General features: G+C 44.7%; 2 protein-coding genes across 3 annotated transcripts; one reads left to right on the forward strand and one right to left on the reverse strand.

Moving 5' to 3' along the window:
* The first annotated feature begins 99 nt into the window (after positions 1-99).
* Positions 100-16,957, forward strand: pdcd11 (programmed cell death 11). 2 transcript variants are annotated; one of them, XM_027005612.3, is made up of 36 exons: positions 100-204; positions 662-777; positions 892-1,029; positions 1,465-1,632; positions 1,999-2,160; positions 2,305-2,425; positions 2,852-3,027; positions 3,325-3,432; positions 3,654-3,860; positions 4,048-4,172; positions 4,456-4,516; positions 4,610-4,756; positions 5,094-5,345; positions 5,659-5,784; positions 6,085-6,279; positions 7,182-7,352; positions 8,261-8,474; positions 9,447-9,599; positions 9,756-9,868; positions 10,054-10,544; positions 10,753-10,812; positions 10,900-10,987; positions 11,158-11,247; positions 11,641-11,746; positions 12,143-12,320; positions 12,507-12,560; positions 12,891-13,013; positions 13,271-13,393; positions 13,672-13,843; positions 13,977-14,132; positions 14,406-14,558; positions 14,838-15,088; positions 15,306-15,474; positions 15,692-15,845; positions 16,091-16,256; positions 16,529-16,957. In XM_027005612.3, exons 2-36 carry the CDS (start codon positions 676-678, stop codon positions 16,698-16,700), a joined length of 5,445 nt encoding a protein of 1,814 aa, XP_026861413.2. In that variant the 5' UTR covers positions 100-204; positions 662-675; the 3' UTR covers positions 16,701-16,957. The 2 variants fall into 2 exon arrangements, with proteins under 2 accessions (XP_026861413.2, XP_081557302.1); XM_081701176.1 differs by lacking the exon at positions 13,271-13,393.
* A 151-nt stretch (positions 16,958-17,108) lies between these two features.
* On the reverse strand, positions 17,109-23,781 carry zgc:175214 (RING finger protein 122). The gene is made up of 6 exons (XM_027005627.3): positions 22,608-23,781; positions 21,613-21,763; positions 21,142-21,184; positions 19,163-19,204; positions 18,481-18,563; positions 17,109-17,984 (listed from the first exon to the last, which is right to left on the reverse strand). The coding sequence occupies exons 1-6, from the start codon at positions 22,630-22,632 to the stop codon at positions 17,861-17,863; spliced, it is 468 nt and encodes a 155-aa protein (XP_026861428.1). The 5' UTR covers positions 22,633-23,781; the 3' UTR covers positions 17,109-17,860.
* Between the last annotated feature and the right edge of the window lie 939 nt (positions 23,782-24,720).

The following is a 24,720-nucleotide window of genomic DNA, read 5'->3' on the forward strand; positions in this document are numbered from 1 at the left end:
GGATTATTTTAACGTCAATAAACAAAACAGTTCATTTTATTGGTTGTTTGCGTTCCCCGGTCTTTAACCTTTAAAGCACACCTACCATTGTTTATTTCCGGGTCACTAGCATGGCATGCTTTGAGAAGAACATGTGAGGTTAAGTTCATGGAAGTTAACAGATTGCAATTATTGAGCTACATAACAGTCATCAGCTTTGTGAATGTGGGTAAATTGCCCAGTGCGAATGTTTTTCTTCCTTTGTTAGCAGTATAGATTGTAAAATTTTAAAGTGTGTAGTATAACGTTTAGGTCATTGTGTATGTATTCTTAGCTGTGATGGTTTTCCTCGCTAGCCATGTGGTTTTTAAACCTGTTTGCTGCAGGCTGGCTCGTACCGTTCAGTAGAGATGTTTCTAGCTAGTGGTTTGAGCATCTAAATTATTTTGGCATTGTTTTCTTTATTAGTCGGCAAAACAAATGTCAGTTTTCTGAGAACTTATTGCAGTCAGGGCTGTGCTGGCCAGGACATTGCTGCATGCTAACTAATTGCTAGCTAGCGGCATGCTAACTAACATTGCTAGCTAACTCTTTGCATTGTAACCTTAGCTAACTGGCTAGCATGCTCTGCAGTGTAAGCTTGTGTCTGAATCTTGGCGATGTCCCATGTGCATCTATGTAGATTCCCACTGAATCATGGCGTCGATAGAGGAAGATTTCCCTCGTGGTGGCTCAGACAGCAAAGCCTCCAAACCTAAAGCTGTCAAACCATGTGTGGAGGTTGACAATCTTTTTGAGGTAACACCTGTTGGTGGACATATTTTAACTTTCTTTCTCAAAGAACCCTGATGCTTGTGTTCTTGATTTTCACTTAGAAGTCACATAGTTATTAGTCTCTGTTATTCCTTTCAGACTCGAGAACCAGGGACAAAAAAGAAAAGAAAGGCCGATAATAAACAGGAAGATAAGGAGAAGGGCAAAGCATGGAAAACTGAAGCCGACGGTCTGAAGCTCAATGCTGCTACCAGTGTGGATATCCTACATTTGAAGGTAGGAGCTGATGAAGCAACCCAGTTTATCCAACGCGCTTCATCCTTTTGGACACAGATCTCTTGGATTAATCGGGGCCAGTCAATCCTAGTTTTGGACTGAATTTCACAGTGAAACTGAGATTTCTTGGTTGAGTGTTGGAGTTATAACAAGCATAAAGGTGTAGTTCACCTCCAAATCACTGAGGTTCCTAGTAATAAATCAATACTTAATCATTTTAAAAAAAAGTTACTAATGCACATCATTTTGAAATACAGATCCTGCAAAAATGTCTCCCCTAATCGTTATTAATTATTTGTCATGTTAAAACATGTTGAGTCACTCCTTTAATTGTTTGATTCTAGAGACACACGTTATTTGACAATCTTTGTTCTGAAAAAGTCCAGTTGTGTCTAACCTTGCCAGACCTCACTGTTGATATTTTTCCTCTTGTAGAATCTGAAGGTGGGTACTGTCATGCTTGGCTCTGTGAAGGAGATCTCGGACTTCGAAGTTGTACTGGGTCTGCCTAACGGCCTCAAAGGATACCTGCCCATCTCTGGCATCTGCGACGCCTACAACAAGATCCTCAGTGAGAAAGTGGACACTGGTGATGATCTTGAGGTAACTCATCCCAATATGACAAGAGGCTGAGAGATGTGCATATTTTTTAAGTTATATGAATCACTCAACATTTGTGCAATGCAAAGTGCATGTGTAGTTAAAGGATTTCATAAAATACACATTGTTCTCCATAGTGCCTTACTGCTACTGACTTACCACAGTACTGTACCTTAACCAGAAACAGTTCTCTGTTTAGAAGTGTGTGTGAAGGGATAAGCAACAAACACCTCATGGAAGTATTATGCTACTTACCCAGCAGACTTTTAGTTTTATGTTTGTAGTGGAATTGCTTGCTGCTGAGGTATACTGGGTGAATAGCCAACGTGTCTTTACTGTGTGCGTGTATGTGTATGTACGTATATGCAGGACGTAGTCTCCCCCTCACACCTCCTTGCCCCAGGCCTGCTGGTCAGATGCATAGTGTCGTCCTTGGAACCATCCAAAGAGGGCTTCATCAGTCTCAAAGTCTCTGTCAATCCTAAAGAGGTCAACAAGGAACTCAGCTCCAGCTTTCTAAAAGCAGGCATGGTGAGTATGTCCGCTCATAGCCATAATCTATCTAGTAAGGATGTGCATTCAAATTCTGATATGGGAATTTTCCCATATTTATACTGTTTTAGTGCTCTAAATTCATGGTTTTCTGTGGGGGGGGGGGTTTCCATGTGGTTTTAGACTCTTGGCGGTTGTGTGGAGAGTGTTGAGGATCACGGTTTCCTTATTGATATTGGAGTCAAAGGAACCAAAGCTTTTCTTCCCAAAGAGACAAAGACTGGAGCCAAGTCCTTTAAACAAGGTTAGAAGAGAAGAAAAAATCCTGTCAGAAGAGGGTGTTGAGGCCTCCTGTGCTTTTTAGTCTGTTATGTGGCACACCTCCCTCAACACCTGAGGCAGAACTGGATCTTGAATGATGTCTCACACTATCATCTGTTTAACATGCAACCAGAAGTTCGAAATTGCATTTTCATGAGGCGTTTTAAGTGTTTAGATTCGCAAATGACTGTTTGACATCAAGGTACATTAGATTACATAAAATCAGGCTTGGTCTTGAGTTGGGCAACTGCTGTCCTAACTGATTATACCATAACATTAGAGCTGACTGATGAACCTTGGATCCTGACCTGTAGCTGAGGCTGTCTCTTTGTCATATTGAGTCCTAAGTGTTGCATCAACCACGCTAGATTCCTATAAGGTACAGGTGTGTGTAACCTTGTCCCCTCAGATCTGAAGGTGGGTCAGTATGTGACTGCACTGCTGGAGGAGGTGCAGAGCAGTGGCCGGGTGGCGCGTCTCTCCTTGGACCCCTCGGCCATCGCGCAGGCCTGTGCCGAGATCCAGCACGGCTGGACCCTGGGCAGCCTCCTCCCTGGACTTCTGGTCCAAGCTCACATAAAGAAAGTAAGGACAGCCAAGGACCTTTTTAGTTCGAAAGCTAAAGCTCAGGTAGAACTGATCCGCAATACAGACACTGCACAGTTAAGGTGGGTCTGAGGCAGCGCTGGGCTTTTATGAATTTCACATGCAACATCGGTATAAATTAAGCCTTCGAATATTTATCAGGGCATAACGTAAATTATGTAAATTATATTTTAAATAAATTATGGCAACCAAAATGCCACTTGGCCATAAGTCAAGAGTGCACGCTCTGATTCGGCCCTCATGCCAGTGTGCTAACCAAGTGTGTCTCTTCCGTAGGTGACTGCTCATGGACTGATTGTGACGTTCCTCTCGTCTTACACTGGCACGGTGGACTTCATGCACATTGATCCAGACAAACTGTCCACCTATGCCGTTGGTAACAAGGTAAGAGTCTGCCAAAAAAAAAAAAAGTGTGACTACCATCCATAGTTTAGCTGCCTTAATGTTGCGTTCACAATGTAGGGATCATTTTAAAAGTCTAAAATATTGAGAGCTGGATGAATTTCATCGTTAATACGACTAGTGGGAAGGAAAACAGCATCTAAGGGTAAAGGAGTAAGTACAAAACTTAAAGCAGACTTGTTTTGGTTCTCCCCCTCTCTCAGGTGAACGCTCGCATTCTCTACGTAGAGCCCTCCTCTCGCTTGGTGGGCTTGTCTCTGCGCAGCCACCTCTTACCACCAAGCAGCGACGTGTTGAACAGGCTGAGCACTCGCACAGGGGAGGTGCTGCACGGCTGTAGGATGACCTCTGTGCACCACCACTCGGGAGCCTTGATGGAGCTGCCCGACGGGGCCGTTGCCTTTGTCCATGTGAGTAAGGTTCAGATTTGGCGAAGGGCTCCACTTACTTAGTCCACGACCTGACACCTAAACCACCGTGTCAACCAGAAACACGTGTCCATTTTTGCTTGGTCACAAACAGCTCTTGTGAGGCTGCCAGATTGACATCTCAGCTGCTAACTGATTTGGATTAATGTTTGCGTTGTTGTTCTCACAGAAAAACCAAATGAAGGAGCCCAAAGAGGAGTTTAACATGAACAGACAGTTGGCCCAGCCCGAGCACACTCTGAGGATCATGGACTACAGCCCGCTGGAGCAGATGCACCTGGCAACACTGCGAAAGTGAGTATGTCTGTGTGTGAGGCCAAGGTTGGTCTTTTAAATGATGAACTATCTGGTGAGTGTAAATTTAATGTTATACTTCAGGAATAAAATGTTGCATAAATACTTTAAAGGTTTCCCCTAAAACAGAATGGCTGAAAATAGAGTAACGCTTTCTTCCATTCTATTTTTGCAACGTTAACCCTGTGTGTCAACACATGGAAACAAAACTTGGCTAACTGGGTGTGACTGGCAACATGACAGACTGCAATTTGTGACTTTCCTCCTGCTTCATGTCTTGAAGGAGCATCATCAATGCGACCTTCTTCAGCTACTCCGACATCAGAGTGGGCCAGCTCATCGAGGTGAGTGATCTGGAATGTTCTGCACTCCCATCCACGGCATGTGGCTGGGATGTGCGCAGACATGGAACCTGACCCCAAGGCGTGTTCCTTCAGGGCACAGTACAGGGCCTGGAGAGGTACGGGATGCACGTGAAGATCTCGGACCACATCAAGGGCCTGGTTCCCAGAATCCACCTGGCCGACGTGGTCCTCAGCAACCCTGAAAAGAAATTCAAGGAGGGCATGAGGTTGATGTTCAGGGTGAGCAGCTCACACATTTTCAAATGCAGTAGGAAGTGAGAGAGAAAAAAATGTAATACTTGGACAAGACTGCTTCTGTCAAACAGAACAAATGGTATGTGTGCATTTTTCAGAAATCTTGTCAAAAGTGGAGCACGGCCATTTTCTGGTTGGTAGACATGCGCTTGGCAGTGACACCGCCCCCCCAAACGGCCCATAATACTGTTTGAGGAAACATGTTTAGAGTGCAAAGATGTAGTGGTCAGGGTTGCCCTGTGAAAACGAGAACAGAACAATCTGAAATCACCTGCCATTCGCCGGCCACACGCGTAGCTACGTCTTTCCGCCTTAACCGTAGGTTTTATCGGTGGATCTACTAAACAAGAAGCTGGTCCTGACCAGGAAGAAAGCCCTGGTTGAGTCGCAGCTGCCGGTCCTCACCACGTATGCGGACGCCCGGCCTGGCCTTGTCTTCCTTGGTTTCATCGTATGCATCAAGGACTTCGGCTGCATTGTGCGCTTTTATGGCGGCATCAAGGGCCTGGTGCCTATGGAAGAGCTGACCACGGAGCCCACCATCAACGCGCAGGGTCTGTTCTACATCGGGCAGGTCAGTGCACAGCCATGCGCTGTCGCTTGTTTTCCAGGCTCAGGGCAAAAAAACGTCCCTCTTCCCTTAACGTTCACATGCTGCTCTCTCCCTCAAGCAGGGAAGGAACGCTTAGAAAAACTGTCTGTGCTTAAGTGTTTGTGTTTTGGCTCGATGATTGATCTCTTTAGCATTTTAAAGAATAGCACTTCGGTATTGATATGTGCTAGGATGCACCAAAGGCCCCATTCTCAGTGTCTGCCATTTCACCGTTACACGATGGTGATGATCGATGGAGATGAAGTTTGATGCCTTTTTTTGCCTCATCGAGCAGGTGGTAAAAGCCAAAGTGCTGAGGTGTGACGCTGAAGGTGAGAAACTGCTTCTTTCCTTCAAAGCGGTGACGCAGGGAGACGTACAGCAGGTCAACACAGCAAAGTTCGCCTTTGAAGTCGGAAAGGTGAAGTATCTGAGGACCTTTTTGGTTTGCTTAAGGCAGGGAAGGGTTCACATATGTGGTCTTTATATATGTGGGCATTACTGGGCTTTGACCACATTGACCCTTGAGCTTACTTTTGGAGCAAAAATGCAGTGGGCTACATTCCTCTTTATATTCCCTTTATATTCAGACTGAGCTATTCATTTATCCAACCACAAATGAATGTAAATCCTTACAGTCTTTTGTTTTACTTCACATAGATTTTAATAAAAGTAATCTTTCTCTTAAGTTCTTTTTCCCCTTCTTATTTGATTTTGTCAGAAAGTAGAAGCGGTGGTGCTCAGGAAAGACCGGACTGGCCTTGAGGTGTCTATTCTTCCAGAGGAGGTCCCTGCTCTCATTCCCACAGAGCATCTCTCTGACCATGTGACCAATTGCCCTTTACTGTGGGCAGCGCTACAGGAGGGTGACACCATCTCTGATGCTGTGTGCCTGCGTAAGAACAAGCAAAGCATCGTATCCTTTCCTATTAACTCCCATTTGGTTTCAGTTTGTCCGCAATAATGTTTGACACTTTTTTTTTTTTTTCTCAGCGATTCAGTGTTATGTCTGTATTAGCTTTGTGAGGGTTTGCACCTTACTGACATGCTATGAAACCCACATCAGGGATGGTTTACCTGGAAAATATACCAGATTTCTTTTTTTTCCCCATGTTGCTTTAAATTTTTTACTTTTTTGTTTTTTTATTTGGCAAGCCATGTTCAGGTCTACTATATTCGCCGATCGATTCTCTACTTGCTAAATAAAGGAGTCAACATTTAATGAAGGCTAATTGGCAGACACGTAGCACAGAGCACAGGCTTGTAATTTCACTGGGCTTGAAGGACATGGCTGGCACTTGGTGCTTAAGTGTTGATTACGCTGAGCCAGAACATGCTTCTGCACCTGGTTTAGAGGAATCCTCTCTCTGACTTTAGGGGGAAGAGCGTGCTGTTTCAACATGAGCCTGGCAATGAGCCCTTTCCCACACACGGTTCAATTATAGTCGCTCAAGTACCGTGTTTTAATAATTGTTCGGTTTATCAAGGTTAGCTGACACTCACGCCAGCTCAGATTTATTTGTTGTCTTGTTTCACTTCTGGAGTCGTCTTTATATGTTTTGGTTCCATGTCATCTGGCCACATTTTGGCCACAAGTTTTTCAGGGCATAAGCTTTGTGCTGAGTGGACCGGAGTACATGTTTCATCTTCTGTCAGTTGGAATCTCACGGTCTCCAAGCATCCGAGCGTCCATCAATCTATTGAGCTGTCACGTTTCCCTTCGTCTGATGCCCTCCTCTCCAATTGCCCCTGTTGAAGGGAGGGAGGAACGAGGAGCTCTCTTTGTGAAGTCCCGTTCCTTAACCACACCCTCTGCAGACTCTGAGCAAGAAGCCGCTGTTGATGGCAGCGCTGGAGCCGGGTGCCATGGTTACGGCCTTCTCAGAGCTGAGAGTGGGCGTGATCATGCTGGGCTGGGTGAAGAGCATCATGCACTTCGGAGTCTTTGTCGACTTCCCCCATGGCCTCTGTGGCCTAGCCCCCAAAGCAGTGAGTACACATAAGATTTGTTTTTCTTTGCTCATCTGCTATGCTCATTTGTAAAAGCCACCAGCAGGGGTCAGAATTTATTTTTGTGTATTAATGTATATTCCGTTTATGAGCTCATTGGCTAGGTGTTCATTTTTATTTAGAGACGACCTGAAATCAGAATATACTATTTTTACTTTCTCATGCACTTGTGCTCCTCAAATTGAGCACAATTCAGAATGACAAATTATTTAACAGACATGGTTTTGGTTTCTCCAAAATATTTAGTCAAAGTGCAGTGACTTTTGCTTACTGCTAAAGTGCTTCTGATATTTTGCTACATAATTGTTGATAGCAAACAGGCAAGGTGTAATACTGACTGATAATTTCATGGCTTGTTTTCCCAGCTAGTTTGTTCTAATACCACCTAGCATGGCCACGAGGTTTTGTAATTGGTTGTTCTCTACCAATACTCTTGTTCCCTCTACCACGATATCATGGTTACAGGCTCAATTCTTTGCATTTTGAAGAAGGTGGAGTATTGGAGAATGCCAGGTTATGTTTGAGGCATTTTACTTGAGGCTGTTTCAAGAATGCAACTCGCCTTCACTCTGTAAACAAAGCTTCATTATCCTCCTTGACTGAGCAGGCTAGCATCCAGATCTGATTGCATTTTATTTTTGGAACATCGTCTTGTCACAATCTAATTAGATGCCATGTGATATCATGTACTGCTGATCATTTTCCCTGTTTCACTTAGAAATACATGTTAAGAAGGTAAACTACATTCTAGTTCATGATTCATGTTGACTTTAATTTATAAGCTAGTAAGCTAGACGTTGGTCATGTAACTGAGGGCTTGACAGTTTGTTGGCTTTCGTAAGACATTCTCTGATGCATGATTTGTGCTAATCCGGCTCCCCTTGTAGGCCATGAGTGATAAATTCATCACGGACACAGCGGGGGTGTTCCAGGTGGGCCAGACTGTCCTGGCCAAGGTGACCAACCTGGATGAGGAGAAGCACAGGTTCCTGGTCAGCCTGAAGGTGTCGGACGTGAGCTCAGCAGAGGGAGATGCCCAAGCCAGGCTGATCCAGGGTCAGCGTGAGAGAAGGGCCATCCTCGACATGATGACTTCCAGAGGTAGGAGAGTGGTGATGTGACATTCAACAAAGTGAAACAATATGAAATATAAAAGTGAAATATTATAGTAATAAAGTAAATTAAATGAAGGGCTGCCAGGATGTTACTGTAATGTGAATGTGTTTTTACTTACATGAAGGAATGTTTTGAATGTAGCTAGCTATCTAAAAATAGTCACAGTTCAATGTTGCTAACATTTATCTAGCAAGCAGAGGGTAATGCGTAGCTATGTGTTTGTCGGAATACCTTTGTAGCCATCTCTACCAGTATGCCATTACTTAGCTAGTGACCTTCGAGTAATGATTCATTCCTTAACATTAGTTAGCAAGGATCAAGTGATGCATCAGGGAAATTTACCACTCACTACCAATTGCAAAGTACAAAGTGAACTTTTGTTTGGAGACTAGCTCGCAAACAAAGGAAACGGAGGAAAACGCAGAAGACAACTCAAATTGTATGCGTCAGCCTTACAGATGTCTCACTGTTAATTTTCAAGCATTTTGGCTGTCTTACTGTTGACCCTTGCGTGAAAGAGGTTGTGCAGTGGATGGTGCTGGACTGCCATGTTGCCTTACGTTTCCTCCATTTCATGTCCAGTATTGGTCATTGCATGCCACAGAACAGCCGCTAAGCTTGTGTAAGAGCTAATGCAGTTTGTTGGGTGAAACGTGGAGCTGTCGTCCTTTCGTAGGCCTCAGCTGGCCTGCCCTCCTCCACTCACTGGTGGCAGAGCTGGGAATTGCAGTCACCTTGGTTGTTTGAGCCACTGAAGTCCTGAATTCAAGTTAGCATGCTGGAAACTTGTTTAGTGTGAACTAGCCCCAAGCAGCTTTTGGCGTTTAACGTTTTGTGGCGAAGTATTTTGTTAAAGCGTTGTTAACTCACTAAGCGGAGTTGCGTTCCATTGCTGTCAACTTGTAGACATGTGTGGTCATCTTTTTTTTTTTTTTTCCTCTCTCGTTCTCTATACAGGTGATACTGACTTGCTGCAACAGCTATCGTCTATATCTTTAGGGGACAAACTAAAGATGACAGTCGGAGAGACCAAGGAGGATGGCTCTGTCAGTCTGATCTCAGACCAGCTCTGCAGCGTCACTGTGTTGGCCTCCAAGTACCACACAACAGGTCATGGTTCATTCACATCAGTGCCCCTCAAACGGACCTTTTCCCATTGGAATTTTTAAGAATTCTGCCAGTTTGCATACATTTGTTGACCCCTCTTTTGTCTCCAGCCTATAACTTTTTAATAACACTTCTGATGTGTGCATTCAACTGCTATAGATGTGAACACCACCCCAGGCCACCAGGTCAGTGCTGCGGTGCTCCATGTTGACCCTGTGACCTCTCAGGTCCATGTGTCCCTCCTACCGAAGCTAACAGGGAAGAAGAAAAAGGTGTGTGATGAGAAAAGCATAGCCATTAGTCTCTAGATTCATTAACGTGTAAATCAGTAAACACTCTCAGGTGATTGCTTGGCTCCAGGTTGACATTTTGTAGCTGTAGCATTCAAAGATTCATATGATGTAAATATCGGATCCTTATTTTATATGAAGGTTTATTTGATTTTTGCTGTGTGTAGTTGGACAAATGCTCCAGGCACACCGCGACAGTTGAATACGCAGATGAAGACTTTGCTGTCATCTCAGTGGGCAACACCGGTCACCTGACCGTGGTCTCCACGACTACTCACCTAAACGAAACCTTCCGCTTCGAGTCGGAGAAGCTGTCGGTGGACCGGAATCTGACCGTGACGGTCACAGAGCCAAGCTGTGAGGACCTGGGGGGGCAGTGCCTCGTAACCTGGCAACTCAGAGGGACCCGGCACGAAAGAGGAACCTCTGAGAGCAAAGGCCAAAAGCACTGCTATGACGTCGGACTCGTCGCGGCCGAGGTCAAAGCAATCAAGCCCCTGCACGTGCTGGTCACCCTGCCAGACGGAGATTTGGGGAGCGTGCACGTGTCCCAAATCCACGAGTCGCCGAGAGTGGGCAGCTTCCCGACGTCGTCCCTGAAGATAGGCTCCAAAGTGAAGGCACGGTTCATCGGAAGTCATGAGGTCCGTGGCTACAAGTAAGTGTGTCTATGAATTATTCTTTTCTGAGAGAGGATGGTGTTTAGCAGTAAGGTTTAAGGTTGTTTTAAGATTGTTTTAACAAATAGGCTCAAGTTCAAAGAGCCTATCTAGTTCACACTACAGCTGAGAAATTAAGGTTCTGCCATTGGAAGATATTAACGTGAGATATTATTAATTGCTGATCTTTTGGTTTTTGCTCCACAGTTACCTACCCTTCTCTCACCAAAAATGTTTCACGCTGCCTGAGCTCACTCTTCTGCCCAGGTATCGAGCTTCACACTACTAATGACTGTTGAGCTCAATAGTTTTCCTGTGAAGGATAAATTGGTAGGTTCTTCTTCTCTCTTCCAGTAAGCTGATGGAGGACGTGAATGTCCAGTCTCAGGAGAATGAACGCAAATACACACCTGGAGAGGAGATCAAATGCTTTATATCCAAAGTAAGCACTGTCTGTGAGCGTGCACGTGTGTGTGTGTGTATGTGTGTGTGTGTGTGTGTGTGTGTGTGTGTGTGTGTGTGTGTGTGTGTGCGCGCATGTGAAAAAGGCCTATTTTTGATGCTTTTTGCGATGCTTGTTTGCGATGCTTGTTTGTTGTCACACTCTTGCAGTACATTCCAGAGAAGAAATATCTGGAGCTCGCTGTGTCTCTAAACATATACGGAACAGTGGAGCTCCTGGCCATGACCACCAAACTTCGAGTGAGTACACTGTGATCCTTATGCTTTTGCCCCCAACCGGAATTCAACTTGTAACCACCTTGGCGCAGAGTTAAAGGCACGGTCTGCGTCAGCGTGGGAGGAGGGGACAAACCGTAGTGACCTCACTTCCATGACCTCACCAGCTGTGGTGGATCAGTCTAAAACTCATTTACTTAATTACTTCACCAACATCAGCTGCCTGGACATGATGCGGTTTTACCAAAAGCATCATTCTGCCGAGATCGAATGAAATGCTGTTGAGAATCATCAAACATGCTTGCTCATAAATGTCCTCGTTCGTTTTCAGGTAAAAGCCAAATTTGTCACACTGTCCTTTTTTTTTTATTTTTTTTTATTATTTTTTTTCTTTTCTTTTCCTGCTGTCGGCTCTAGGAGGCCAATCACCCGCACAAGCTCTTCAAGTGTGGTCAGTGTGTGACTGCGAAGGTCGTTGGGGTCAGCAGCAAGAACGCTCAACAGCTCAACCTTTCCCTCATAGGCAAGCAAGTTTTAACCCGTCTCACTTAAGGGGGGGGGGGAAGAAACACCACCGCTATAGGAGCATTGAATACTTTTAAAGCTACAGTCCATATTCATGATGCAGTTCAGGGTCAGAATTGTGATGCTGTTTTAGAACCATCTGCAGCTGAAGCAGCAATAACAGCTGAAACTAGTGGGTAGAGTTTAAAATTGATTCTGGATAAGTGGTTTTCTACCATGCCAGGCAGTACAATACACCCCCCCCCCCCCCCGTTCACCACTCTTGAATCATGTTTCTTACACACACACACACACACACACAAACACACGCACATCGTGCCCTGCCGTGATTGTGACGCCAATAAATACCTCCCTCGGGTCACATCAGCATTTCATGTGCACTCTGTCGCCGCAGGGACACACAAGCTCAAGCAGGGAACCGTTACCATGGGAATGGTTCAGGAAATCAACCCCCAGAAAGGCCTGGTGCTGAAACTGCCTTTTGGGAAGTCAGGCTTGGCTTCTCTGACAGACCTGTCAGACACGTACACGGACAACCCACTGGAACAGTACAAAGAAGGCCAGCTGTTCAGGTAGGGCAGTGCGTACTTGTTTACTTTGATGAATAATTTAGAGGGGTTTTTTTTATTGCCAGATTTTATCTAACAATAACTGTAGTCATACAGGGTGTTTTATTGTGAAGTCAGTCTTGATGTTTTTGAGGATCAGTTTTTGTTTTTGTTTTTTTCCTGCACGTGTGTCCATGTCTTTACCTTCAGGTGCTGCGTCGTCAAAACAAACAAGACTCTGACACTGTCTCTGCGCCCATCCAGGTACAAATTGGTAGTTTGAATCCGTGATGCTAATACTACGTTCTACTACACTCATTCCAGCAGACGACCCACTACCACGACACCACCTTCGTTTTGGGAATGTTGCAGTGACTAAACAGTATCTGCTTAGCAGAGGTCATCGGTTTTAGCAGGGTTCTGCTGATGATTGGACCATATGGGAGTGCTAACATTGTGCATGCTAACTGCTACAGTCTGTAACTGTACTTATAACCTGCTAAATGACTATATAGGATAATTTAATGAAGTTGACGCTGGCTATTACCAGTAGGAGCCATCAGATTGTTTCTTCTCTTTAATGATATTCCGTAGGATCCATAGTGAGAAGGCCTTGCCAGCTGTAGACGTAGACATTGGTTCCATGTCTGAGCTCTCAGAGGGACAGGTTGTCCGAGGTTATGTCAAGAACATCGGAGAAATGGGAATATTTGTGAGGTATTCAAGTGTTTTAGTACCCTTTTTTTTTTAAGGATTTTGGAGTGTGGGGGGGGGGTCTCTGTGTGTGTGTGTGTGTGTGTGTGTGTGTGTGTGTACAATATTTATTTGTTTATTTATTTTTACAGTTTTTTTTTTCTTCCTTTCAATCACATAGCAAACAATTGATGTTGAAATGTATGAACAAATTACCCCACCCCCCACCCCAAGCACATGCACACCCACCCACCCTTCCTTGTCCTGTTCAAATGGTCCAGGTTATCAAGATCAGTCATAGGAAGAGTCCTGATCCAGAACGCCACTAACTACTTCGTGACCAACCACGAGATATTCACTGAGCACCTTCCCCCGAATACCCTGGTGACGGCCAAAGTTATACAGTAAGCCTTTGCACAAGCAGCAGAGCCTGTTAGGTTTGGGTATTGTAGTCTTATATGAGCGGCAGTTTTCTCAGAATTTTTTGGTTTCCATAAAAAGCCATAAGAGAGCATTGGTCACCAGAATTTTAATTTTTCTTCATAGTGTGATTAAATGTAACACAAAGAGAAAGGGGGAAAATATGATTCAGCATGTTTCAGTGTAATGTGTGGCCATAGTTTCAGTTGAATGGGGGTTCCCTTGTCCCATGGGTTTGGCCTGATGTCTGTATTATAATCAGTGTTGACGCAGAGAGCAACCGTCTGGACCTCTCCCTACTCCCAGACGACACCGGGAAAGCCGACGTTCTCCCAGAATCCCTCGGGCTCCCGCTGCGTCTGAAGGGAAAAGATAAAGAGAAGTATGACAGAAAGAACCCCAAGAGGAAGCGCAGTGTCTCCGAAAGCAAGCAGGTGCGGGTGTGCGAGCGTGTGCGTGTGTGTGTGTGTGTGTGTGTGTGTGTGTGTGTGTGTGTGCGCGGTTGAGGACTGGTGCGTGAGGATTTTGCTGAGGATGAAGTTGAGGCTTCCCCCTAACCTTTTGAAGGATGAAGTCGGGAAGAAGAAGAAGAAGAAGAAGCAAAAGAAAGACCAGAAGGACAGAGAAGAGAAGGAGGAGGCAAAGACTCCTCAAGCCGAGGACCTGGACAGCGGAGTCGACGTGTATTTCAGAGAGGAGGAGACCGACAAAGCCAGGAAAAGGGTGAGTTCTCCAAAATTGCTTGAGCATCAGTGAACCCCACCGCAACTCAAGCTCAGCTCATTACTTCATAATCCAAATTCAGTTGCATCGCAGTTTGTGTAACGGCCACGAGAAGCATTGAATTCAGAGTCAGGGTTCTATATAGGAATCGTGCCATTTTGCAATAATTGTATTATACAGAGCTTGTGTGTTTTTCACGTGTGTGTGTGTGTGTGTGTGTGTGTGTGTGTGTGTGTGTGTGTGTGTGTGTGTGTGTGTGTGTGTGCATTTTAGGGCAGGAGTAAATCTGCAGCTGCACAGGAGCGTGGCAGGCTGCAGGTACCGTCTGCTTTCTGCTGGGATGCAGCGCTGAACTCTCTCCAACCTGCCAGTGCTGCAGACATCACATACGAATCCAGCAGCGAGGAGGAGGGTGACCAGAGCAAGGTGACACACCCCAGAATTCTGCCATATGTCAGGATATTTTCCCAGTGAAGTGATTTGTGACTCATGAGTCCCTTGTAAATCTTTGTTGCACATAAGTGCACACACAACGTCGCATTTGTCTCTTCACCCAAACTGCGTAGTCATAAACACCAGTTTAAAATGACCTTTTTAAAAACTTTTTCTCTCACTGTCTCACACACGCAATTCTGTCTTTTAATTTCTCTCTCTCCTCATCCCTCTCTCCACTCCTAAATCACTCACTCTACACCCCACCCCCAGCCGGCCAAGAAGTCTCGACGGGAACTGGAGCAAGAGCGTCAGGAGGCAGAGCGGAAGCTGAGCAGACTGGAGTCTGAGCTGCAGGACCCGAGCGCACGGCCGGAGAACTCGTCACAGTTCGAAAGGCTGCTGCTCTCGTCGCCGGACAGCTCCCTGCTCTGGTTGCAGTACATGGCCTTTCACCTTCAGGCGACACAGGTGGAACAGGCCCGCGCTGTCGCCGAGAGAGCACTCCGCACCATCTCCTTCAGGTAGGTGGATGTGGGTGGGTGTGTGAGAGATGATACATGGGCCAGTATTTTAGGTATTCAGAGAAACTGTGTGAACAGCTCTGATGGCCACCTGACATAACGGCACTGGCCTGACTGTTGTTGTTTGCACACCTTGACTCTGGTCCAAACAGAGCCGTGTGTCCGCGTTAGGTGACCAAGCACAAACCGTAACCTGCCTTTGTGTGTGCACGTGCAGGGAGGAGCAGGAGAAGCTGAACGTGTGGGTGGCCCTGCTGAACCTGGAGAACATGTATGGCACAGAGGAGAGTCTGCAGAGGGTATTCGAGCGTGCCGTCCAGTACTGTGAGCCCATGCCTGTCTACCAGCAGCTGGCTGACATCTATGCCAAGTCCGGCAAGGTCAAGGTGAGTTGGGAACATTCCCCTTCGCTTAACAGAGAGCGGATCATGGATGCTGCTAATGGCAGATGAGGGATGGGTCACCAGTTTGCATCATGCAGTTGAGATTGGTCCTGATTGAGCTGACAAACCAATGTTCATTGTTGCGTTTTTTTGAGGATTCAGCTCTGCGTCATATTAGCTTGATGGCTGATTCCAACACCACCCGTGTGCATGTGTGCAGGAAGCAGAGAGCTTGTATAAGAACATGGTAAAGCGCTTCAAGCAGGAGAAGGCCGTGTGGCAAAGTTACGGGTCTTTCCTGCTGCGTCAGGGACAGACTGATGCTGCCAACGCGCTGCTGCAGAGGGCACTCCAGAGCCTGTCCAACAAAGAGCGTGAGTGATTCTTTATGTATTCTGTTTTCACATACACTAGCTATGTGCTAAGGCTAGGCTGCTGTGTTTTATCTGAGCTTGGTTCATGCTTATGGTATTTTTATACTGTAACTTGCTATCTAGATACAGTTCTCGTAGTCCATAAGAGACATTGTAATGTCAAGCATCCACTTTAATGTATAGCATCCAGTCTGGTAGCACAGAGCAGACTCTTTGTTTATATTTCTCCCCTTCTTCCATTACAGACGTGGACTTGATCTCCAAATTTGCTCGTCTGGAGTTCCAGTATGGAAACTCTGAGCGAGCCAAGGCTATGTTCGAGAAGGTCCTCAGCAGCTATCCCAAGCGGACAGACCTGTGGTCTATATTCATAGATCTCACGATGAAGCACAGCTCACAGAAGGACGTCAGGTGCCTTACACATTGGTTGCCCTAGGAACGGCATTTCTAGTCTCTTCATAGACAGACTTACCGACTGTACTGGCTGAATTTCAGACTTACTTTACTGACCATGAAGGGAAACTGACAAATTCATAGCTAAGATTTTCCACTCCAAGGCACAACACAATACTTGAAGACAAGGGGTACAACTTGTATACTGTGGTACAGATTAAGAGATCATACCGAATCTAGTGTGAATGGATTGAGAGTGAAAAATGCTAATTGTTCCTGTGCCCCTCTAGGGACCTATTTGACCGGGTGATTCACCTCAGCGTGTCAGTGAAGAAGGTCAAGTTCTTCTTCAAGCGCTACCTGGACTATGAGAAGAAACATGGCACCTCCGAGAGCATTCAGGCAGTCAAGCAGAAGGCTCTGGAGTATGTGGATTCTAAAGGATCTGAGGCCACAAACTAGAACTGGTGGTCATTTTAGATCTCAATGTGAATCAGTAACCACAGACTACGGAAGGGGACCAATCCCATGGATTTGGAAAGACAAAATGTATTCTCAATTTGCCATCTCCCTTTCTTGGTAGAATTGCATCCATTTTGCTTGCCTGGATCCATTTTGCTGGGTTCTTTTTTTGGACTCTGATGGACAAATTGAATATTAACATCAGTCTACTCAACTGTATTTTTAACTCTTGGAACAATAAAATAGTTTTAAAAGGATTAGTGCTTTGGTGGTAAAATGCATGCAAGATGCATGCAAGGTTTTGTTGGTATAATGAATGAGGGTTGGTAATAAAACTAGGAAAAATATTGTGATTTGTGAGTGTAAACGTGAGTTCCCCTGGTTTAACCAAAGAATATAAGCACAAACTTAAACACAAACATGACTTTTTATTTTAAAAAAAAAACAAAACATTAAACCATACAAAATAAGTAAAATAGGCCAAAGGTCAACTGAGACTGATACGTATTCAGTAATTCTGAAGTACATGGTAACTGCTGGTTACTAGTTCATGTCTTAATATTTTCTTCTTTTAAGCACTAGACAAGACCCAAGTAAAGACTTGTACCAGTCAAACAGACAATACACTACCTACTCTCTACAGTCATGTAATCTCAGTGCATAGCAAACTGGTTCCCTTGTGGTTAGATCATGCCTCCTTGTAGCTAAGTACTGTTGTAGTGAGCAGCAGTGCTCGTCATCAGTCGCGCAAGTTCAATGTTGTCTTTCATTAGCTGGTTGCTTAGAGACGCCCCCCAGGCATACTGGCAGCATATTTACCTCCCTCTTGACCTCCAACCTTACCCATAATGCACTGCTTGAGCCTGGCTGAAGAACACTCTTCTATTCACAAAATGTGTAAAACGGGTGTCTATTTTTGGCTTTAGCCAATCGGGTGCTAGTTCTCAACTGGAGGCACGTGTAGTGCTCTTTGCTCCTATGTAATGGTGCAGCAGGCAGTGTGTGAGGCCTCTGGTGCTTGGTGTGCACGGAGGTTATTTTCTAACTGATCTCCTCCTGGGGTAGTGGGAGGCCAACCGCCTGTGCTCCAGTGGTGGCAGTACTGGAGATGATGAATGTGGCCACAGGCCAGAGTTCTGGGGTCGTAAGGTGTGTCGGGGTCACACCTCCTCGGGGTCCTGCGGGCCCTCTGCCCCCCGTGGGGCGCTGTCATTGTGCAACCGCGTGATTGGCTTGTTGCACATGGGGCAGACGCTGCGGATCTCCAACCACTTCAGCAGGCACCTGATCCCAGTTTAAAAAAAAAAGACAAAAAAAACAAACCCATAAATACTCAGAAATGCTAACTTGGCTAACAGCGAATAAAAGCTTTTGGGGATCCGGTAGCATGAGCTAATTTGCATATTTTACATTCACATAATGCTGACAGGACACGTCAGCACTAGCATTTTTGGATGGAGTATGCCTTTAAAGCTTTTAGCTACCCTCAGGCTACTTGTAAATATGTCATATTTAGCATAGAGTTACAAATAACAAACACGTAAGCACTAACAGAAGCTGACACCAAACTTGTCACAGGGTACTCTTGATATTTTATCTGCTCTTGGTATAAGACTTGGCCTTGCCCCACGTTCCTCTCCAGAGCCCCTCACTCATCTCCTGTAGTCTGCTGAAGAATCCAAGACACGAGGGCAAACTGTTCGTTCTGCAGTGCAGCAGTGATGGGCTCTTACGGCATGCTGCTCTACACATAGTCTGGGCTGCCAGAACCACTTCTTACTTCTTATGGAAGGTGTGGGAGCAGGGGCACACGCCCAGCTCGTCCCGGGCTCTGAATTCTTCCAGACACACTGCGCAGGGCTGCTGCAGAAGGCAACGGAGACACAAATGACACTGTTGTTGGAAGACGTAAGCAATGTTGAAGCTTCCACTGCAGACTCTACTGTTAGATGTAATTGAGCCTGATCATGCCATTGCCGTGTTGTGCCTTTTATTTGGTTGGAGAGAGTTGAGTGGATTTATATATGTGTGGATTTATATATATTTATATATCTGCAACTCTAAGCATCAGCATTGACACCAGTTTTTCAACAGTATTCTAGTTCAGTAGTATCTTGAACTCTAACCTACTGTACTGGCTAGGATGTATTTTATTAGTAAAAGACAAAACACTTTTGTAAGTTATGAATAAAAACATCTGCTAAATGCCATAATTTGTGTGTGTACATATATATATATATATATGCACTTATTTATTTTTTACCACAAAGATACTAAAATTATAGCAGAGATAATATCATTTGTACACACAGTTAGATTTCCACCTTGAGGTCTGAAAACCAGGGTAAATGGAAGAAAGGAAGTGTACCAACCATGCACAAACTCCTCATTCCTCAAAGCTGCAAAATATGGTTTATATGTGAACGCATATACTTTAACCACATCAGAGACCAAACACTTACTCCGAGAAGGCTCAGCTTCTTTCCTGCACCTTTCAGCACCACCTGTTCAGACAAAACCAGGAAGGAAAATGTCTTGAGCAATCTGCGTAGGTAGGGCACAGTGCCACCACCGTTTTTAAATTCACCACAGGAAACCCAAATATGACGGCTTCTCAACAAGCAGAACATCTACTCTCAGAAGTCATGTTCAGCATCTTAAAATTGATATATGCTCATTTCTCTTCACAAATCCAACGCGCTGTGGGTTCATGTTTGGCCTGTGAAATGAAGCAGCAGATGATGTGTTTACGCGTTTGCCACAAGCCTCGTGTAATGCCAGTGTGCCAGACATACACGCCTACTGTATCGCATGTGAAGGTCGTCTGTTAGGCGCTGGATTGGGTTTCATGGTGACGCCTACAGAACTTATGCTATATTTACATCCACTGCCCTTAACCCACAATCCCTGCGCATTGGTAGAATTTCAGAAATACCATAGCATAATTATTTCAGTCTGTAATTGGGGTGTAATTATACACATATTTAGGTTTAATGTGATTTTTGATTCTTGTCTCAATATTTAATTTTCAGTATTTTGTGCTAAAAAATGTAATAAAATGTAATAATTACAGACCTGTAATTATATACTGCATTGACTGGTTTGGATAAAACCAGTATATACTTCAAAAGAAAACTATGTCTATGCAAAAAAGGTGAGCTTATAAAACAGTGCAGTCTAGCTATAAACAATACAAAAGCTAGAAGTGCCTTATATAAAACTTTGTTGCATATGGCAAATTCTGAGAACAGACTTAAGGTTTTGAACTCTGTTTTTCCTTTTTTCCTCAGGACTTCAGATGTTCACGACACCATTAGTTCATGAGAAACCACTTTTTGACTGGGCAGAAACTGATTTCAACCCATGTTTAGAAAACCCATATTGGATTTTTCTTTCAGCTCCCAGATGGGTAAAATGCCTAGAAGACACATAGTGGATAGTCATGTTGTGATCTGCTTGCAAGTATCAAACCAGTGTTACAGTATAGGTCCGTATAAGAGGAGTATATGGGAGTATAGGTCTATAGGCCAGTATGGAGGAGTATACGGGACTATAGGCTAGAACGGAGGAGTATCTGGGGTTATGGAGGTGTATGCGGGACTATAGGCTAGTATGGAGGAGTATGGGGGACTATAGGCCAGTCTAGAGGAGTATGGGGGACTATAAGCCAGTATGGAGGAGTATGGGGACTATAGGCCAGTCTGGGGGACTATGCGGGACTATAGGCCAGTATGGAGGAGTATGGGGACTATAGGCCAGTCTGGAGGACTATGCGGGACTATAGGCCAGTCTGGAGGAGTATGGGGGACTATAGGCCAGTCTGGAGGAGTATGGGGGACTATAGGCCAGTCTGGAGGAGTATGCGGGACTATAGGCCCGTCTGGAGCAGTATGGGGGACTATAGGCCAGTATGGAGGAGTATGGGGGACTATAGGCCAGTATGGAGGAGTATGGGGGACTATAGGCCAGTCTGGAGGAGTATGCGGGACTATAGGCCAGTATGGAGGAGTATGGGGGACTATAGGCCAGTACTGAGGAGTATGGGGGACTATAGGCCCGTCTGGAGGAGTATGGGGGACTATAGGCCCGTCTGGAGCAGTATGGGGGACTATAGGCCCGTCTGGAGGAGTATGGGGGACTATAGGCCCGTCTGGAGGAGTATGGGGGACTATAGGCCCGTCTGGAGGAGTATGGGGGACTATAGGCCCGTCTGGAGGAGTATGGGGGACTATAGTCCAGTCTAGAGGAGTATGCGGGACTATAGTCCAGTCTGGAGGAGTACGGGGGACTATAGGCCAGTCTGGAGGAGTACGGGGGACTATAGGCCCGTCTGGAGGAGTATGGAGGACTATAGGCCAGTCTGGAGGAGTACGGGGGACTATAGGCCAGTCTGGAGGAGTATGTAGGAGCAAGGGGCAGCACACTCACTGCATTACCATACCTCATTGTAGCTGTACTGCTGTCTAGTATCTTGCTGCTTCAACCTGCAGAGTCAAAAAACACAAAGGCAACATTACTTATACTTCCTGCTGTATATGTGCCAGTGATACAGTTAAACTCAAACAACCATCCAACATGGGGGAACCAAAAGTGGTAATGTCTGAACCACTGTATGAATTATTTATTTTGGTATATATGTAGGGTAAGCAAAAAGTCCTGTCTGCTCTTTTTGGTGGTCTGTATGTTTGTTTAGGTTGAAGAAGTACTGAGATTGTGTTCTGTGTAATGAATTCACAGAATTTACAAGAGTTGGGATTTAATGTAACAGATGAATGTCAGTACTTTTTGAGTTGTTCTCTGTGTATTTGGTAGTGGACTGTTATCTGAAGTGGCACTAGCAGAATTGAGCATGGTGTCTCATCGGGACAGCTCCCACCAGAGGGTGGGTCTGAGTGTGTGTATGTGCATGCACCTGAACAGGTAGCAGCAGAAGATGACACTGAGCATGAAGATGAAGAGGCCAATGCCCAGAACAATGACATACACGTTGAGTGGCAGGTGGTAAAGATCGTCTGACGTCATATCGCAGTCTGAACGCTGCAGCCCTAGACCACAGAGGCAGCCTTCACTCGCGCGCACACACACACACACACACACACACACACACACACACATTCAATCACATAAACATACATGTGCTCATATTAGTAATGGCCAGAATCTGGTTGATCATAAAAACTAAGGCAAATATTTGGCACATAGGACCAGTGACTTTCCAGTGACTGTCCATATAAACTGTGCCAAGGGGAGTCTGGGTAATTAGCTATGCACAAAGCAAACACAGACAACTGTGGCACCATCTCTAACAAACCACCATCTGGCCCTTGGGGGTGTGGGTGAGGGGTTGGGAGACAGAGTTGGGGGACAGGCAGGTGGTGTGTATTTGTGAGTGAGATTGTTTTATAAGGGTCCCCATTCATAGCTTTAGGACTTTATTATTAGTTACCTTCATTCATACATTAATACTATACCCAAAGTGAGTAAATTATTTTCTGGAAAGCAAGTAAGTGAAGTGGTTGCCCTCAGATAGACTCTATATAACTTGAGCTTCAGTGCTTACACTGAGATTGCTTTAAACTCGTGGTATATTTGATGCTGGGGAAAAAATGCTTTGGGCATTTTGAATAAAACACTGGATAATGACACTCAAGCCAATATGACATAGTTGAGCAGTGTAAATTATAAAAGGATCTTGATTTATATATATATATATATGAAACTTGAACTGATCTCTAAATTAAACTTGAACTGGAATATGTAAACAATTTTGATATAGATATACTCCTAAAAATTGATTTAAATTTATATGAACAAAGGATTTAGAAATATTTACATTGTAAAATGTGAAAACAGAATTAATACAAAGCAAGGACGACTTGTGTTTCATAGTTATGTATATCCACTCACCGTTACACCATTGGAATGGTTGCATGTAATCGAACTCCAAACGCTGGCACCGTAAATTCAGAGGTTCTCAGCCGAAGCGAAAGCACGAGAAAGTGGTGCCCAAACCGCCAGTTCCGCCTTTTTTACTCGCGATAATCTTCAGCAAGGCAAACTGCGGACTCCGTTACGTCGGTCTTGAATCACAAAGGGTGCGAAGTAAAAACTGCGGAAGCTTGAAGCAATAACTCGCGTTGTTATATTTATTTTAGCTTTGCTACTTGATTCATTTTTTTTTTATTTTTTGCCTTTCTGTCGACAGTATCGACAAACAAAAGACTTCATGCGCTGTTCGATTCTTGTGTTGTTGACATACTGTGCATTGTCACAGAGACAAAGAGATCATAACATGTCCTTGATATTCGCTTCCTATGTTTGAAGAATGTCTCAGTCGAAGTCGAAGAGCTAAAGACAAAATCTTATATCTTATATCATGCTCAGTGTCATCACACACAAAATATGATATAAGCTGTAGTTCATTGGTGATACTTGCATCTTATTGTCTAGTGACCTAAAAATATGTGCCCAACTATTTGAGAAACAATAGCACAGATTGACAGTGGAAGCAACACTTAATCTAGAAAGAACCCTTATAGAGAACAACCTTTGTCCACCTTCCTCTCACAAAAGATTTTTACAAGCCTCGTCCCTCTTTGCTGTTATTCTCGTTCTTCTTTCAAAGTCGTCTCTCTCTTTCTCTGAAAAATGGCTTATACATAAGAAGTATTCCTTATCTGGAGTGAACGCAGGCCCCTTCCAAAAAATCGAAACAAAAAGGACAGCATACAACCCTTCCCACAGCCTCAAGACGAGACTTGTATTTCCCCACTGTCTGTGCGCGTCTGCATGTATATGCACCGTGTTGCATGCAGACTGTGGGGGAGTATTTTTCTCTTAGCCTCAAACCATCTGCTCTCTCAGTCCTCCTTCAAGGAGAGAGAAAAAAAGAAAAACCCCATGATGACCAGTAATAGTATTCGGTTTATCCAGATTTCCTCATTCTTGCAAAAGGGGTCCTGGGTGGCGAGAGAGTGTGTGTTTGTGTGTATGTGGGTGAATCGAGGTGGTCTTTGCTGGGCTCCAGAGCGTTAGCTCTGCCGTGTCCTGCTCCTCTCTGCTAACGCCTCCCAGCTTCAGTTTGTAAACAGATCTCTGCTCACGTGATCGCCGGTTTGCCTCGCAACTCCGCTCACCCACTCCCTCTCTTTCTCCCTCCCTCCCTCCATCCTGCGTGTCATTCCCTTCCTCCAATCGCCCTCTCGCGCTCGCCTTTTCTCCCCCTTGCCTTTTTTTTAGGGGTGACTGCAGTCAGAGGATGACCTCTCTCTCCCCCTCTCCCCTCCCTCTCTCTCTCTCCCCCCCCCCTCTCTCCCTCTGTGTGCGTGTGTGTTAGTGAACTGCAGCAACAAAAAGGCACTGATATTGCATGTGCAGTCGAAAACATCGAAAACAACAACAGACAGAAGAAACAAAGCAGGGGACAAGAAGGAGAGCGTATTACATAGAGTAAGAGACAAAGAAAAAAGAGATAAACTGCCAAAGCTCAGGTGCTGTGAATGTGATTGACCTACTAATTGATGATGGTATGTTAGATGATATCACTTTGCCTTGCTCCTTCTCATAAATATAAACGGACCGCACAGCTGCCGACGGTACCCCCCTGCCATTATGTCATGGAAGGTACTCGTTATTGTCTTTACTAAATGACCTATGGATTGTATCAAGGAGTACCATTAGCTGAAAATTGCTAATGTTTAACATACTTGAATGTCTGGACAGTGCTTGAGCTGTTGATTAAAAAGTCACACAACCAACAGCTGCACATAAATTGTGATCAAATTATATGTGCATCAATCGTCCCTCATCCATCCACAAATAATTAGTACTGTTTTTAAATCATACTACTATACGTACCGTTTGTTTTCTTTCACACGTTCTCATATACAGTTGGAATAAAAATGAGTCATCCCTCATTGCAAATTAGATTTATTAGCAAAATTTACAAAACTTTCAGCTGTTTGCAATAAACCATTTAAACAAGAATAATTTAAATAGCTCAACAAGTAATATAACAATT

Source organism: Electrophorus electricus, chromosome 18 (genome assembly GCF_041902795.1).
Source record: "Electrophorus electricus isolate QZ-2024a chromosome 18, ASM4190279v1, whole genome shotgun sequence".
In the NCBI taxonomy this organism is placed as follows: Eukaryota; Metazoa; Chordata; class Actinopteri; order Gymnotiformes; family Gymnotidae; genus Electrophorus; species Electrophorus electricus.

What these genes read in the sequence shown, in the direction of transcription:
- pdcd11 (XM_027005612.3), top strand. Translation starts at nt 676, where the DNA reads ATGGCGTCGATAGAGGAAGATTTCCCTCGTGGTGGCTCAGACAGCAAA. An exon ending in AGCCAAGTCCTTTAAACAAG is followed by an intron (nt 2,426 to 2,851) that starts GTTAGAAGAGAA and finishes TTGTCCCCTCAG; the next exon opens with ATCTGAAGGTGGGTCAGTAT. An exon ending in GTGGCCTAGCCCCCAAAGCA is followed by an intron (nt 7,353 to 8,260) that starts GTGAGTACACAT and finishes CTCCCCTTGTAG; the next exon opens with GCCATGAGTGATAAATTCAT.
- zgc:175214 (XM_027005627.3), bottom strand. Translation starts at nt 22,632, where the DNA reads ATGCAACCATTCCAATGGTGTAACG. An exon ending in TTCTGCTGCTACCTGTTCAG is followed by an intron (nt 21,185 to 21,612) that starts GTGCATGCACAT and finishes TTGACTCTGCAG; the next exon opens with GTTGAAGCAGCAAGATACTA. An exon ending in TCCCACACCTTCCATAAGAA is followed by an intron (nt 17,985 to 18,480) that starts GTAAGAAGTGGT and finishes AACTGGGATCAG; the next exon opens with GTGCCTGCTGAAGTGGTTGG.